Raw genomic sequence first — 18,371 nt, forward strand, 5'->3', positions numbered from 1 at the left:
CCGTCCACTGCCCTACTGACACCGTCCACTGCCCTACTGACACCGTCTACTGCTCTACTGACACCGTCCACTGCCCTACTGACACCGTCCACTGCCCTACTGACACCGTCTACTGCTCTAACACCGTCCACTGCCCTACTGACACTGTCTACTGCTCTACTGACACCGTCTACTGCTCTACCGACACCATCCACTGCCCTACTGACACCAATCTCTGCCCTACTGACACTGTCCTCTGCTCTACTGACACCGCCCTCTGCTCTACTGACACCGTCCACTGCCATACTGACACCATCTACTGCCCTACTGACACCGTCCTCTGCTATACTGACACCATCCACTGCTCTACTGACACCGTCATCTGCCCTACTGACACCATCCACTGCCCTACTGACACTGTCTACTGCTCTCCTGACACCGTCCACTGCTCTACTGACACCATCCACTGCCCTACTGACACCATCCACTGCCCTACTGACATCGTCTACTGCCCTACTGACACCGTCTACTGCTCTACTGACACCGTCTACTGCTCTACTGACACCGTCCACTGCCCTACTGACACCGTCCACTGCCCTACTGACACTGTCTACTGCTCTACTGACACCGTCCACTGCCCTACTGACACCGTCCACTGCCCTACTGACACCGTCCACTGCCCTACTGACACCGTCCACTGCCCTACTGACACCGTCTACTGCTCTACTGACACCATCCACTGCCCTACTGACACCGTCTGCTGCTCTACTAACACCGTCCACTGCTCTACTGACACCATCCACTGCCCTACTGACACCATCCACTGCTCTACTGACACCAATCTCTGCCCCACTGACATGTCCTCTGCCCTACTGACATGTCCTCTGCCCTACTGACACCATCCTCTGCTCTACCGACACCGTCCTCTGCTCTACTGACACCATCTACTGCCCTACTGACACCGTCCTCTGCTATACTGACACCATCCACTGCCCTACTGACACCATCCACTGCTCTACTGACACCGTCATCTGCCCCACTGACACCATCCACTGCCCTACTGGCACCGTCCTTCGCTCTACTGACACCATCCACTGCCCTACTGACACCGTCCTTTGCTCTACTGACACAGTCCTTCGCTCTACTGACACTGCCCTTTGCTCTACTGACACCGTCATCTGCCCTACTGACACCCTCCACTCCTCTACTGACACCATCCACTGCTCTACTGCCTGACAGTGTCCACTTTTAAGGTAGGCTAGTTTCATATTTTAACATTTCTTTTATTAATCAAATCATATTTTATGGTAGGTACACCAATGCTTTTGTTTTATTTAACCATGCCCCTTTAAGTCCCCCACTTTTATGCAATTTGGCCACAGCCACTGTTCACTGTAGCTCACCTCATTACTACTCTCTTTGGGTAACCCAAATGGTGTCCCAGGTATTTTACAATCCTATAGTGTGTCCAAAAAAAAAATTGCCGTGCGGCGTGAAAGTGTTCGGGTTTGGCTTGAAGAAAAGGTGACAACCCTACCAGGGATACATATTTGTGCGTGAAGTTGTAACATTTATGACAGTTTCCCAGCACAGACATGCCCCGCTCTGAGCACATGGGTCTCTCTATACACCAGTCCACAGCTGGTCTTAAAGTGTAACTAAACCCAGGACCCTGCATTCACTATATCTGGTCTCCTACAATGCGGAGGATTAACCCCTTAGGTTCCACAGTGAGTATAACAAGCATGCTTTACTGCAGGGATATGCAAGGACCTCCAGCTTTGCAGAACTACAAGTCCCATGAGGCATAGCAAGAATGACAGCCACAAGCATGACACCCAGAGGCAGAGGCATGATGGGACTTGTAGTTTTGCAACAGCTGGAGGTCCGCTAATTGCATATCCCTGCTTTATTCCATATACAGACTGATTTTACTGTTGTGTGTTTAGTAACACTTTGAGCAGTAATTCTTTTTGAATCTGTTGCAGCCATAGCAACAGGTTTCTAAAGTTGCGGTAGTAAGAACTACCTGAATTTGTCACACATGTTGTAAATGTTACTAAAAATGTGCCAAAGGCTTGCCTGAATTAGGCGCAGCTAGTTGTAAGAGCCCACTACCAGAAAAGTGGTGGAAAGTTTTTTTTTGTGTTTTTTTCTTTATTAACCAGGGAAGGGCTTACAATTCCAGGGGCACATCAATTACACAGAATCCAATATACTCTTCAAAATGTTGTGCTCAACCTTTTGGGCAGCAGACTTGGGGTGGAAGGCAGCAGACTTGGGGTGGAAGGCAGCAGACTTGGGGAGGAAGGCAACAGACTTGGGGTGGAAGGCAGCAGACTTGGGGAGGAAGGCAGCAGATTTGGGGAGGGAGGCAGCAGACTTGGGGTGGAAGGCAACAGACTTGGGGTGGAAGGCAGCAGACTTGGGGAGGAAGGCAGCAGACTTGGGGTGGAAGGCAGCAGACTTGGGGTGGAAGGCAGCAGACTTGGGGAGGAAGGCAGCAGATTTGGGGAGGGAGGCAGCAGACTTGGGGTGGAAGGCAACAGACTTGGGGTGGAAGGCAACAGACTTGGGGTGGAAGGCAGCAGACTTGGGGAGGAAGGCAGTAGACTTGGGGAGGAAGGCAGCAGATTTGGGGAGGAAGGCAGCAGACTTGGGGTGGAAGGCAGCAGACTTGGGGAGGAAGGCAGCAAACTTGGGGAGGAAGGCAGCAGACTTGGGGAGGAAGGCAGCAGACTTGGGGTGGAAGGCAGCAGACTTGGGGAGGAAGGCAGCAGATTTGGGGAGGGAGGCAGCAGACTTGGGGTGGAAGGCAGTAGACTTGGGGTGGAAGGCAGCAGACTTGGAGTGGAAGGCAGCAGACTTGGGGAGGAAGGCAGCAGACTTGGGGTGGAAGGCAGCAGACTTGGGGAGGAAGGCAGCAGACTTGGGGTGGTAGGCAGCAGACTTGGGGTGGAAGGCAGCAGACTTGGGGAGGAAGGCAGCAGATTTGGGGAGGGAGGCAGCAGACTTGGGGTGGAAGGCAGCAGACTTGGGGTGGAAGGCAGCAGACTTTGGGTGGGGCAGAGGAGTCCCTCCTCTGATTTTTTTCAGCTTCATTTGTGTGTTCTGAACAATGGGAAATCAAATTATGGCCTATTCACAGCAAAGTAATAAATGACTTTGCTGCCTGAAAGTAATGTGTGTAAAAGCACTTTTTTTTGTTATAAAAAAGTCTAGGCTTGGCTGGCACTCTGGGGTGTTGGCTATCAGTGTGTGATCTGCAGTGATAGGTTCTGATTCCACTGACTGGAGTAATTTGTGCTAAACAGTGTTTAGAGTAAGCAATCCAAGTCACATTGCCAATATATGCTCTCCAGAATAAAACACACAGGATCTGGCTTCTGTTGCTCTTCATAATCTCCAACCATCTGCTGCCTCACAGCTATAAATACATCCTGCTTTGTCCATGTTTACTATACTGCAATACATACAGAGCATTGCAAACAAATACAGAAACCCCAAAATTAAAATGTAATATATCACAGCTAACCAATTCTTAGCTGCAATTAGCTGGATTCGTTTTCTTTTTCTAGGTTTTTTTCCCCTCTACTTTTACCTGATGATCCAGCCAGTAAGTCTGTTATTTTTCAATTTCCTATAACAGACCAAGCTGTTCAGCAAAAGTGGCAGTTAGAGGGCTGAGACAAACATTTTAACACAGACAGGAGTGCTTACAATGGTCAGCTTTTTCCCTTTATGTAGAACTTATATTCCAAAAGAAACCAATGATTGCTGTAACTGCTTATAAAGTGTTAGCTGGAGTTTAACTTCAATATGTTAGTCAATTCCATTTAAATCTGTTAAAATAACACTACCCAGCCCCCCCCCCCCCCCCCCCCCCAGATAGGGAATTCTGCTGTACAAAGTTGTCTTCTGTGCTCCTCTATCCAGAATGGAGACACCCTAGAGCAGGAAGGGTGTCACTGTCAGGATCACTAGGAAAAAAAGCCTAAAAAAGAAAAAAAAAGAAAACATACAGCCACCACATACAAGGATTGGTAAGCTGCAATGTCACATTTTTGATTTTTGGGTTTAAAACCACTTTAAACTGGCCCCTACACAGTTAGATTTTTCTTTCAGATATTCATAAAAAATCTTTTATGAAAACATTCTATCTTGCCATCAAGTCAATATTGTTCAACAGCCTGTAAATTTTCATCCAAACCTGCTACTTCAATGGAATCCCAGACATATTAAACAGGTTTCTTTACAATATGTAAGATTTTACCTGAATGAAAACCACAATCACAATTAGAATTTTCTTCAATCTAGAAAAATTCCTGCTCCTTCTAATTTTCTTGTCACTCTGATCAAAAATGACCATCGCTATGACCCCACTAACCATTAGAAAATCCAATGTTCTGAAAAGGAATTTTTTTGTAGGAAATTCTACCATTGTATCGTCATCTTTCTGCAATAGATATGATGTTTTATCATTTATTATACTGAGAAAGCATACAGTACTTCTACTAAGTCCATATTCAGAATTGGCTTGTTGTCTACTCTCCTTACTCCTTTCACAAGCCCAGTATAAGTATGAATAATTGAAAAAAGTGCTAATTGTCACAGAGTTTACGCTGACCTGCTCCACATCCCTAATTACAGTACATTGAAAAAATCAAGTTTCCTCTAGGTGGGACTTTAGAAAAGGGCAGATAGCACAATGAAGTATGAAAAAGATATATACAAAATATATATGATTTTATTAAGAAACATTTTTAAAATAATGAACACAAATGAACAATACACATATCAAAGTCACAATCAGATTCTGGACAAAACTGGTCATACAGTAGCAGTTCAATGAGGGCAACTGGTAATCGCAAAGATCTGTTAGGTTGATAATAAACACGACAGAAAAAACCCAACGCGTTTCAAAATTACTATTTCTTCATCAGGAGTGTATGCGATTTAGTCGCAGAATGTACAAACGTCTGCAATTAAACAAATAAACACAAATAAAATGACCGGTCAGTTTCCAAACATTCATATGTAAATTATGGTGTGATTATACACGTGTTTACTCTCTAAAACTGCACTTTTTGTATAACCAATATTACGCATTTAATTTGTGTTTATTTGTTTAATTGCAGACGTTTGTACGTTCTGCTACTAAATTGCATACACCCCTGATGAAGAAATAGTAATTTTGAAACGCGTTGGTTTTTTTCTGTCGTGTTTATTATCAACCTAACAGATCTTTGCGATTACCAGTTGTCCTCATTGAACTGCTACTGTATGACCAGTTTTTTCCAGAATCTGATTGTGACTTTGATATGTGTATTGTTCATTTGTTTCTTAATGTTTCTTAATAAAATCATATATATTTTTTATATATCTTTTTCATACTTCATTGTGCTATCTGCCCTTTTCTAAAGTCCCACCTATAGGAAACTTGATTTTTTCTATGTACAGTATAAGTATGAAGGTCAAGCACAGTAGGCACTCAAGGTTAAAATACAAGGAGAGGTGTAGCGCTAAAAAAAACAAAATAAATAAATAAAAAAGTTTGTAAATGTTAGATTCAAAGATTTTAGATTTAGAGTCAAAATAATCCTCTTTCAATAGGGCAAAAAGATGTCCAAGCCCTCCAAGACCTCCAAGCCAACTTCAGTATCCAGCACATAGATATGAGAAAGAAGACTGCTCATTGTGCAGGCTCATTGTGCAGGCATCCAAGAATTAAATTTATTCAATAAAAAAAGCTGTTACACTCACATGTTAATAAGATCTGTCAGGCAAGTGGAAACGACCAGTGTTTCCAACCGACCAAAATGGCCGCCGTGTCCCAGTCAGCGTCCTATATCACGCGTCCTTAGCTCCACCCAACGTTTCGTCATCAAAAATGCATCATCTTGGATGCCTGCGCAATGAGCAGTCTTCTTTCTCTTTATCTATGTGCTGGATGCTGGAGTTTACTTGTGGGATTCCTATTTATGGAGGAGGCTTTTGCTGTGATCGGATACAACAGGACCTGATCGTTCACAGGTGCGGCAGAACAGAGGTCTGCCTATGTAAACAAGGCAAAACGCCATTCTGTGAGGAGGGAAGATGGAGATCTTGTGTTTCTGCCAAGCAGAAACACGGAACTCTGTTTTTCTCCAGTGTGTATGGGGCTTTAGAAAGCACTCCCTACCTATCGACGGTCATATCTAGACTAAATACACAAGCACAATTCGAATTCATGCTAGCATATAAGAACTACTCCACCATCAAAAAAAAAAAATGGCACACCTGGTTATTTCACTCTAGCGCTTCTGAATACTTAAACGAATGTAACCTGTAACTTTGACCCTCAGTTTGAAATATTCTGAACACTCATTTGAGTTTATTTTTGGTGTAGTCTATTATTTTTGTTTTCCTTTCTTCTATATATTCCTTTCCTATTTTAAGTTTAAGTGGACACAATTATAGGATTATCTTAATGTCCATTTCATGCCTACAGTTTGAACCCATTAGGGGTAGGCTTGTCCAGGACATCAGGAGCTGAATATTCCCATACCAACCGTCCATTACATTATAGATATTACTATCATTGTTGACTACTGTATATGGTAAATTGTATCGTTACCTATGATACATAAATAAAAATGTATTGTTTAAAAAAAGAAAGCACTCCCTAGGAACACAGTTAACCCTTGAAAAAAAGCCTGGTCAGGAACCTTCCAGAGCTGAAGTGGTTAACATAAGATTGGAAGGTTGTCATGTAACACCCCCAGGCCAAGTTCACATGAGCATTAAATGCAAAACAGCATTCATCACCATATGTGTAGCTTCAGCCTCTACTTGGCCAGCATTTATACTGCTTGCTTGGCAAACAAGGCAGTGAAGTGAATACCTTAGTGCAGCCTGAATGCTATTTGCAATGCTTGGGTTAGTGAGACAACCAACAGAAATGGAAGTAAGTACTAAGCTGTTTGGATCAATACACCCTTTCCTTGCCAGGAATTAAAACTTCTTCCTAGGCATTAAAAGCCTAAAGATGGCAGTGCTGGAGATAGCTCATTTAAAGTGGTCGTAAAGACTGAAGGGTAAAAACCTTCAGAGTGCAGGTGCGCCCTCAGCCCCCCCAATGCTTACCTAAGCCCAATCTCAAATCAGCTACATGCATGAAAGCCGAGGCCGGGTCTCTCTCTCCTGATTGCTGAGATGCAGTAGCAGAAGCCATTGGTTCCCGCTTCTGTCAATCTTATAGACACAGAGAGCTGACTCAGGAGCACGCAGGCACGAGTGCCCCCATAGCAAGCAGCTTGCTTCAGGTGCAAGAGGGAGAACCCCAGAGGCGAGGGACCCGAGAAGAGGGGGATCGGGCCACTCTATGCAAAATTATTGCACGGAGAAAGGTACCGACCGACCATGGGGGGGGGGGTTGTTTTTGCTGCCCCCCCAAAAAAATATAGCACCAGCTGCCACTGGGCTCTGTACATAGGGGGTACAGAAGGAGCAATGAGATTTTTTTGTAAAAAGCAGCACATAATACACGCATTAACACATGTAAGGCACACACCTAACCCTTATTGTATTGCAATAAACGCTGGAAACTTTTTGGATGCAGTAATACGGCTTTACTTTCATGGAGAAATATATTACATGTCTTACAGCATGGAGAAACGTAAACAGGAAGCAGAAATATACAAATACATGCACTGAGATAGACAACACATCCTGGTATATCATAGAAAACATAAACTATACAATATAATACTACAGCGCCACCTGCTGCATAGATAGGTATAATGCATACAGTATTTTCAGTTTATTAACAACTTTACATTACATGCTGTTGTCTTTTCCAACAACCCCTTCATTACCAAAAGATGTTAACCCCTTCACAGCTAGTGTCATTAGTACAGTGACAGTGTATAGTATTATCATGTATCACTGTATTAGTGTCACTGGTGATGTCAGTTTTGAAAAATTTTGGTCTTCTTATCGTTTGTATCACAAAAAATTAAAAACCCAGTGGTGATCAAATAGCACCAAAGCAGTTGCTCACAGCTGTGTACATATGGAAGTGTAGGCAGCTTGTTGATCAGGAGCCCTGAAACTCAGCATAGTGTATGAATGATTTGCTGCAATTTGCATCCTTACATCCCTACATCCAGCAACAGTGTTTGCTAAATTGCTGTGACCACCAGTATTGTTATGTCTGCACTTGATCGCACATAGCTCTTGTCTCCTCCCCCAAATAATATCAATATGACCAGGGCTGCATACTACGCCCACATATTTATAGTCACTCCCCCCCCTTCCCATGGCTCCTGTAGAAACTGTACTTGAACCCCACGTTCCCTTCCAATAGTCTGTAAGTACTCATTTATTCCACAATCTCTGCGTTCATTGCACATATCTAATGTGAATTTATATGTTTTCAGAGTGTTTACATGAAGTTTTATTGTGTTTTCAGTGTGTTTGTGGTGCATTTTTTGGAATAAGTTTATTTATTTAAGTAACATTTTTTTACTTAGTTGTGTTTATACGCATTTGAATTCATCTATGTAAGTTTGCATTGCATTTACACACATCTACAGTGAAAACTGCTGCAATGGTGTAAACTAGGCTTACTAGAATACATTCATTTCTCTTGCACATGTGTTCGTACCATGCTTAGGTTGCATTTAACCGCATCTGATGTAAGTGAGCCCTAGGGCCCATTCACACCTAACGTAGCAGGATGCAGTTAGCTGCATTTTTGATTGCACTCCAACTGCAGACAGTCCAAATTCAAGATAATCCAACAGGCATAGTTTAAACCATTGTAGTGCAGTGCAGTCAAAATAAGTAGAGCATGCTGCATTTGTACGCACCGCAAACGTGTAAAAATACACGCAAACGCATTGCAACACATCACATAGAAGCCCAGGGAAAGAAAGAAGAAGGAAGTGACCTCATAGGACAAATGCAGATAGAAAAACGCACATCAAATGCATGCTGATGTTATCTCCTTATTTGGCCATCTTCTTATTGGATCTTTATGCACAAAGGTGATTATTTACTAAACAGTCATCTACAAAGTTTATAATAAAATCATGAACTTTAACAACAATTCTGTCTCCCTGCCATGTATTTAAAGGGGCAATTCTGAATAAATAACTTTTTCTATATGAGAATCATCTTGGCTCACCCAGATGTGACTTGTTTTCATATAATTTGGCATCCTTCTATTATTTAAAGTTAAATTTGGCCTGAGCCAAGTGATATAAATCATAAAATATGGCACCAGACTTGGCACCCTGTCATCCACGCATTTCAAGGGACGTTCGGAATAAGAAGCCAAGCTATTCCTATATGAAAACCATCTTGGCTCACCCAAATTCCACTTGTTTTATACTCATTGGGCATCCTACTATTTGTTAAAGATCAATTTGGCCTGAGCCAAGTGATATAAATCATAAAATATGGCACCCTGACAGCCATGCATTTCAATGCGAAATTCTGAATAAGAAGCCAAGCTATTCCTATATAAAAACTATCTTGGGTCACCCAAATTCCACTTGTTTTATACTTATCGGGCACCCTTCTATTAGATAAAGTTAAATTTGGCCTGAGCCAAGTGAAATAAATCATAAAATATGGCACCAAACTTGGCACCATGACAGCCATGCATTTCAGTGGGAAATTCTGAATAAGAAACCAAGCTATTCCTACATAAAAAAACATCTTGGCTAACCCAAATTCCACTTGTTTTATACTCATTGGGCATCCTTCTATATATAAAATTGCTTGGCTTCTTATTCAGAACTTCCCATCGAAAAGTATGGCTGTCAGAGTGACAAGTGTGGTGCTGTACTTCATGGTTTATATCACTTGGTTCGGGCCAAATTTAACTTTTCTATATAGAAGGATGCCAATTAGTATAAAGCAAATGGAATTCTGGGTGAGTCAAGAGGATTTTATATAGGAATAGATTGGATTCTTATTCAGAATTTCCCATTGAAATGCATGGGTGACAAGTTTTGTTGCCATATATCATGGTTTATATCAATTGGCTCGGGCCAAATTTAACTTTTCTATATAGAAGGATGCCCAATGAGTATAAAACAAGTGGAATTTGGGTGAACCAAGATGGTTTTCATATAGGAATAGCTTGGCTTCTTATTTGGAATTTCCCATTGAAATGCATGGCTGTCAGGGTGCCATATTTTATGATTTATATCACTTGGCTCGGGCCAAATTGAACTTAAACTAATAGAAGGATGCCCAATGAGTATAAAACAAGTGGAATTTGGGTGATCCAGGATGGTTTTCATATAGGAATGGCTTGGCTTCTTATTCGGAATTTCCGATTGAAAGGCAAGGCTGTCGGGGTGCCATATTTTATGATTTAGATCACTTGGCTCGGGACAAATGGAACTTTCCTATATAGTAGGATGCCCAAAGAGTATAAAACAAGTGGAATCAGGGTGAGCCAAGATGGTTTTATATAGGAATGGCTTGGCTTCTTGTACAGAATTTCCCATTGAAATGTATGGCTGTCAAGGTGCCATATTTTATGGTTTACAGTGCCTTGCAAAAGTATTCACCCCCCTTGGCTTTTTACCTATTATGTTACATTACAGCCTTTAGTTCAATGTTTTTTTTAATCTGAATTATTTGTGATGGATCAGAACACAATAGTCTGAGTTGGTGAAGTAAAATTAGAAAAATATATACATATATATATAATATATAATATATATATATATATATACATATTTTTCAGAAATAAAAAAAATGATAATTGACATGTGCGTATGTATTCACCCCCTTTGTTATGAAGCCCATAAAAAGCTTTGGTGCAACCAATTACCTTCAGAAGTCACATAATTAGTGAAATGATGTCCACCTGTGTGCAATCTAAGTGTCACGTGATCTGTCATACATATTCATACCTTTTAAGGCCCCAGAGGCTGCAACACATAAGCAAGAGGCACCACTAACCAAACACTGCCATAAAGACCAAGGAACTCTCCAAACAAGTAAGGGACAATGTTGTTGAGAAGTCAGGGTTAGGTTATAAAAAAATATCCAAATCTTTGATGATCCCTAGGAACACCATCAAATCTATCATAACCAAATGGAAAGAACATGGCACAACAGCAAACCTGCCAAGAGAGGGCCGCACACCAAAACTCACGGACCAGGCAAGGCATTAATTAGAGAGGCAGCAAAGAGACCTAAGATAACCCTGGAGGAGCTTTAGAGTTCCACAGCGGAGACTGGAGTATCTGTACATAGGACGACAATAAGCCGTATGCTCCACAGAGTTGGGCTTTATGGCAGAGTGGCCAGAAGAAAGCCATTACTTTCAGTTTGCGAAAAGGCATGTGGGAGACTCCCAAAATGTATGGAGGAAGGTGCTCTGGTCTGATGAGACTAAAATTGAACTTTTTGGCCATCAAAAAAAAACACTATGTCTGGCACAAACCCAACACATCACATCACCCAAAGAACACCATCCCCCCAGTGAAAACATGGTGGTGGCAGCATCATGCTGTGGGGATGTTTTTCAGCAGTCGGGACTGGGAAACTGGTCAGAGTTGAGGGAAAGATGGATGGTGCTAAATACAGGGATATTCTTGAGCAAAACCTGTACCACTCTGTATGTGATTTGAGGCTAGGACAGTGGTTCACCTTCCAGCAGGACAATGACCCCAAACACATTGCTAAAGCAACACTTAAGTGGTTTAAGGGGAAACATGTAAATGTGTTGGAATGGCCTAGTCAAAGCCCAGACCTCAATCCAATAGAAAATCTGTGGTCAGACTTAAAGATTGCTGTTCACAAGCGCAAACCATCCAACTTGAAGGAGCTGGAGCAGTTTTGCAAGGAGGAATGGGCAAAAATCCCAGTGGTAAGATGTGGGAAGCTCATAGAGACTTATCCAAAGCGACTTGGAGCTGTGATAGCCGCAAAAGGTGGCTCTAGAAAGTATTGATTTTAGGGGGGGGGGGGGGGTGAATAGTTATGCACATTGACTTTTTCTGTTATTTTGTCCTATTTGTTGTTTGCTTCACAATAAAAAAAAAATCTTCAAAGTTGTGGGCATGTTCTGTAAATTAAATGATGCAAATCCTCAAACAATCCATGTTAATTCCAGGTTGTAAGGGAACAAAACATGAAAAATGCCAAGGGGGTGAATACTTTTGCAAGGCACTGTATATCACTTGGCTCGGGCCAAATTGAACTTTCCTATATAGTAGGATGCCCAATGAGTATAAAACAAGTGGAATTTGGGTGAGCCAAGATGGTTTTCCTATAGGAATAACTTGGCTTCTTATTTGGATTTTCCCATTGAAATGTATGGCTGTCAAGGTGCCATATTTTATCATTTATTTTTTTGAAGAGTTTATTGAAATAATAGTTCAGTACAAATCAGGAAAGCAACATTGAAATCAAATATCCATACATAAGTAACGTGGAAGCGACTCAAGATTATATATGACCATCTGAGATAATTTTGTAACAAAAAGAGAAATTCTGCCGGAATGCAATGGTCAAGTTATTGCCTCCTGCGGGCTTATCTATCACACCTCACCGTGCCTAATCTGAGTAACAGCATATGTAGGTTGGCAAATGTAGACTCCTGACTTGCTTGTCATGTCCATAGGAAAAGAGGAAAGAAGAAAAGGAAAGATAATGATCAACCGTAGTGTTCAGTGTTACTATGTCAAATCGGGGCCTATCACTGCAGACAGACGCCTCAGTCCAAACCCGGCCCAGCAATTTGTGCGGCTAAGATGTCAGTGAAGGCCTCAGAGTATTTGAAAATAGTCCAGGGTTGCCATGTCTCATGGAATCTCCTGACCTGTTCATTAGTTTGTGCAAGAGTGTCCTCCATTTCATAAATTTCAGCGACTCTATTAAGCCAATCTGCTATAGATGGAACCCGGGGGGAGTTCCAGTGGATTGGGATAAGATATTTAGCTGCATTTAATAAGTGTTTTGTGAGTGAGTGTTTGTATTTCTTTAAGGTCCAGTTTGATACGTGCAGTAAGCAGCAAGCTGCATCAAGTGCCAATGTAGTCTCTGTAATCAATTTGATTAGATCTAATACTTTGTCCCAAAAAGGGATGATTAAGGGACACTGCCACCAAATATGTATCAAAGATCCAATGTCACCCATGCATCTCCAGCAACGATCGGATACTTGTGGATTCCATTTGTTTAATTTCACTGGTGTTAAGTACCATTGTGTCAACAGTTTACAGGCTGTTTCTTGCAATTTAGTGCTGATAGAGCACTTATGTGATAAAATGCATGCATTCTTCCATTGTTTGGGTGTTATGGTTACCTGTAAAGCATCAGACCACCGCCTTCTGAGCCTGTCATCCGTCGGCCTTTTTGCCTCCTGCAACCAGGCATAGATGATTGAGGTTGTCCTTCCTGTCAACCTGCTCACCTGTGTGACACACCGACTCAAAGTCTTATTTTATAATTTATATCACTTGGCTCAGGCCAAATTGAACTTTAAATAATAGAAGGATGCCAAATTATATGAAAACAAGTCACATCTGGGTGAGCCAAGATGGTTCTCATATAGAAAAAGTTATTTATTCAGAATTACCCCTTTAAATATATGGCAGTTAGGGAGACAGAATTGTTGTTAAAGTTCACAATTTTATTATAAACTTTGCAGATGATTGTTTAGTAAATAATCACCTTTGTGAATAAAGATCCAACCTGAATAAGAAGCTGGCTGGATAAAGAGCTAACTTCAGCTTCACCTGGGACATGGGGTGGAAAGGAGGGGCAGTTGCCCTGGGCGCAGTGAAGTACCCAGGCAAAAAATGTATGCTGGGTGGTACACCTATTCTATGGTATGTATTAATAGTGGGGGAGGGGGCGCAATTCAGCATCCTTGCTCCGGATGACCCTGTTCCAGTACTGAGTAGATGTGTAGATGTGTTTCTTGATGTTAATGGCCCCTAAAGGACGAATAGAGTAGATGGAACGTCTTCTGTCAGCCCAAATCCCAGAAAGAAGCAGTGGCCCTCCGTGTGTGGGCGGGGCTTTGTGGAGCCACTGCTGTGACAGCTCCTGTGTGGGCAGGACTTCGTGTAGTCCGAGCGGTGACAGCTCCTGTGTGTGTAGCCGTGGCTTCATGTAGCCAGCGCGGTAGCTGCTCTGTGTGTGGGCGTGACTTCGTGTAGTAGGCGGTGACAGCACGGTGTGTGGGCGGGGCTTCTCTGTGACAGTTTCATGTTTGGGCGGGGCTTCGTGTCGTTAGTGCGGTGACAGCTCCGTGTGTGGGCGGTGTGTGTTGTTCAGGCAGTAGGCTGTCTCTTTGTGCTTGGGGCGGGGCTTACGCGTTCTTCTCACTCTATTTCTCATGAGTGCCAGACGCAGCATGTGGGTGTTCCCTTTCCGCTTGGGGCGGGGTTACCGGACGCAACATGTGGGCGGTCCCTCCGTGCTCGGGGGGCGGGGTTTTCTCCTGCTCATGACAGCGGTGACGGTCTGGGCATAGCAGGTCGAGGGATGGAGTCGGTGGGGACGGTATGGCGGCGGGCTCCTGCTGCTCTATCACTGGAGGATGTGTACAGTATGGCCAAGAGCCTGGGCTCCGAGCTGCAAGGTCTCACCGAGCAGTACGGCCCGGAGTCCGTGTCCGGGGTGGTCCCGCAGGTGGTTCGGGTGCTGGAGCTGCTCGAGAGTTTCGCGGCCACCGGGAGAGAACGGAGCTGTACGGAGGAGGAGCTGCTGATCAGAGCCGTGCAGAGTATGGGCAGAGAGGAGCGACAGTCCCCGGTGTGTATACTGTACAATCCCAGGGGGACTACAAGTCCCAGAGACCGCATTCTACATGACCTCTCTAGATATGGCGCTGCAGTAGGCAGGCGTGCAGTACAATGTGCGGTGTGATCTCTTTATTGTTCCATAGTAAATAATTGGAGGTCTGTGGGCGCCCACCATGTCCAGAGTCTGGAGAATTCATCCTGATCATCTTTTATCCTGACTAAGAGCCATTTACTACAAGTATTATTATTATTATTACTATTATTATTATCGATCATTGGGTGTCACAGGTAAATCCTAGGAGTAATAGTTAGTCACATACAATTGCACTTGATCTGTAATGATGATGAAGTTTGGTGGGACGTTGTCTCATGTTCCATCACCAGGATCAGGGTGTACACCCCAAAAGATTGCCAAGAAGACCTGCTAGGGAAAGTCTTCACCATTACAGGACCAGTCCAGATGAATGTGATGACTAGATCTCCCATGACCTGGATATATGAGAACCTTCACTGATATACCACTAAAAAATAGACACTCTGACTTCACTCACCCTGAATAGCTGCGTTCATCTTTTGATCCAGCCAGTAAGTCTGTTTTTCAACAGAACAAGCTGCCCTGCAAACGTAGCTGCCCTGCATTTGCCGCTGACATAGGTGGTTGTAATGATCAACTTTTTATTTATGCAAAACCTTTATCCCAAAAGGAACAAAAAAATTGCTGTAACTGCTTGTAAAGTGTTAGCTGGAATTAGGCTTCAAATTGTTAATGTATCCTGATTCGCTAGTACATCTAATGCTCCCCTCACCCCTGCTGCTGTCCAAAGGTACCCCCTGTAGTTCCTTCATACAGAGCGGAGGCCCTCTAATACAGGAGGTGTGTTACAGGTCAGATAACCAGTTGAAAAACGGGGGGGAGAGATTCATAAAAAACATCTAAATACATTTAAAAAAAAAAAAAAATATATATATATATAATTTTATTTTTTTTAAAGTGTATTTTGCCCAAAAAAATTGCGTTTGCAAGGCCGCTGCACAAATACAGTGTGATATTGCAACAATCGCCATCATATTCCGTCTCTATCTAATTTTAGTAGTAATATTACATAAAAATAAATATTCCTCATCTGGCTGTCATGCTGACTTTTAATTCACCAGTCACAGACCCAGAACAAGAATACACATAGGGGCCCTTTCTGTCTGTCCATGTTTAATCCTCATGCTGCCCACAAATCGCATATGTGTGGTGGCAGAGAGATTGGGTTTTAACACCCATAAGCCACACACATACGTCCATGGAAGCCAAGGTTTCTGTGCTGATCGTGCTCTCACTACATACTCCCAGCACAGTGATTGTGCTATCATAGCCTTTGGTCTCTAGTAATGATTGGGAGCCAGCAGGATGGGCTTACAATCGTATGACAATAGTCACATGGTTGGACTGTCTGTCCTGCCCTCGAGGCAGAAACCCCAACTTAAAGGGACGCCAGGGATGGACAGGAAGAGGCTAAAGGTTAAGTTCACTTTTGCTGCATGTTACACCTGCATTTAGGGTGTCATGTGTAACATGCTCCAGCATCTCCAGCCGCAGCCCACAATCTCCCCCCACCCTTGATAGCGGGTGAGGGATCCTCTCCTCTGCATCCACTGTCACATTTAAAATCAGCTCCACCAGCACAGCCATGTTATTAATTTACAGGGATCTGTGAATAAATAAACTACAAGTCCAGCCTTCCACCACAGAAGACGCTTGTAGTTAGACTGATGGGCACCCCCATAGTCCACTGACTCTTACTCCAGCTTTCTAACAGAAAGCCTGTACAGTAGACATGTGCAATTTGTTTAATCGAAAATCGGCCAAAATTTTTGATATCTGAATTTCTGAATCACAATAAAAACAAACTTAAACAAATTCCAAATAAATTATTTGCAGATTAATTTGAATTAAAAAATTAACTTGAAGTGGAAACCTATTGCAATAAATACAATAAGGTATAAGCGTGAAATAAGATGTTGATTTCTACTTGGGCTGCTTTATGGAACAGAATAAAACAGAAAATAAAATAAAGAAATAGAAAATACAACAATAGAGTAGAATAGAATAAAGCAGAATAGAATAATAAAATTACAATGAAACCTCTGTATCATTCTGAGCTGACTCAGCAGGGGATGAGTCAGTCTAGGATTCTCCACTGAGACTGAATGGACACCATCTATGTGAATGGCCCCCAAGACCTTTGACATGCCTGATCTGCATATCACTCCAGGTCAGTGACCCCATGAATTGAAGTAAGAGAATTAAGGGTTGTAGGAAAGAAAATCGCTCATTTCCCCCATCAACAGTCAGTGTTAATGGGGGAATCCCTCCCGTGGAGCCATTGTGTTATGCCGGTGGGGACAGCTTCCCCCTCCAGAAGAACACAGTGATTACTGCTAGGGGCTACAACAGCTGCTAGCAGTAATCGCATGTAAAATCCAACAGGCTGGTTGTACCCAAGTTGATTGATCAATTAACTTTTTTGTATATATAGACTGCTTTATAAATGGTTCAAATCTCGTCTGGTCCCTGCTGAACCGGCCGAGATCGAACCATCTATGGCTGGCCTTAGGCTAACAGCCCGACAACTAGCATTTTCAGACAGAGGTCTGCAAGAGTAGTCTCTACATTTCTTGCATGACCAGTTTAATTTCTGGGCCCAATCAGACTAAAGCATTGTAATAATGCAACACGCATAAGGGCATGACTTTATGTGTGGTGTGTGGCAGTGCCATTCATTGTTAATAGGCTGCTTTAGCACAAAGAATGTTAATATGTCAGGTAACTCTGACCAGTGTTAACATCCCGCAGCAGCAGCTGGATGTATTCTGCAGTAATAGCCCTATAAAAGTATGAATAATTTGTTCTTAATTGTAGTAACATGGCTACGGATGAGAATCCACTAGAGCTGCACGATAAATCTTTTAAAAATCGTGATCTCGATTCAACCCTCCTCATGATCTCTATGCAGAATTTCCTGATTCATTCATGTAACAAGTATAGAGAGTTCTCTGCTCACTCAGCTGTCAAAAGAAAAAACCGGGCAGCCTGCCAAGCAGGGGTGTTGCTAGGTCTACAAAAGATCTGGGGCTAGAGCCCATAGCAGCGTAGTAAAGAAAGTCATATGCTTGGGTGGGCGTACACATGTATATACATGTGTGTGTATATCCCCAGGGAGCCCCCCCACTTACATCAGGGTCCCCAGGGAGCCTCTCCCTTGCATCAGGGTCCCCAGGGAGCCCCCCCCCCCTCTTGCATCAGGGTCCCCAGGGAGCCCCCCCCCCTCTTGCATCAGGGTCCCCAGGGAGCCCCCCCCCCCTTGCATCAGGGTCCCCAGGGAGCCCCCCCTCTTGCATCAGGGTCCCCAGAGAGCCCCCCCCTTGCATCAGGGTCCCCAGAGAGCCTCCCCTCCCCTTGGAGACCCCTGCAAAGACTCGCGGCTATGGGCCCCAGATTCGGGGCTATAGCCCCAAAAGCCACCCCCTAGCGACGCCACTGCTGCCAAGTTTTTCACAACATTGTCCATGGTGGGAGATAACTATAAACATTGTAACTTTTCCTGCTTAGATCAAAGGAATGAACTTCAGTCTGTA

General features: G+C 43.2%; 1 protein-coding gene across 1 annotated transcript in view; it reads left to right on the top strand.

Annotated features, from left to right (window-relative positions):
• The first annotated feature begins 14,372 nt into the window (after positions 1-14,372).
• RILP (Rab interacting lysosomal protein) overlaps positions 14,373-18,371 on the top strand; it is a 63,969-nt gene continuing 59,970 nt past the window's right edge. The window contains exon 1 of the mRNA XM_073616633.1: positions 14,373-14,754. Within this exon, the coding sequence (XP_073472734.1) occupies positions 14,485-14,754 (270 nt within the window). The 5' untranslated portion in view covers positions 14,373-14,484. The remainder of the gene's footprint in view (positions 14,755-18,371) is intronic.

Source organism: Aquarana catesbeiana, linkage group LG02 (assembly GCF_042186555.1).
Source record: "Aquarana catesbeiana isolate 2022-GZ linkage group LG02, ASM4218655v1, whole genome shotgun sequence".
Classification (NCBI taxonomy): domain Eukaryota; kingdom Metazoa; phylum Chordata; class Amphibia; order Anura; family Ranidae; genus Aquarana; species Aquarana catesbeiana.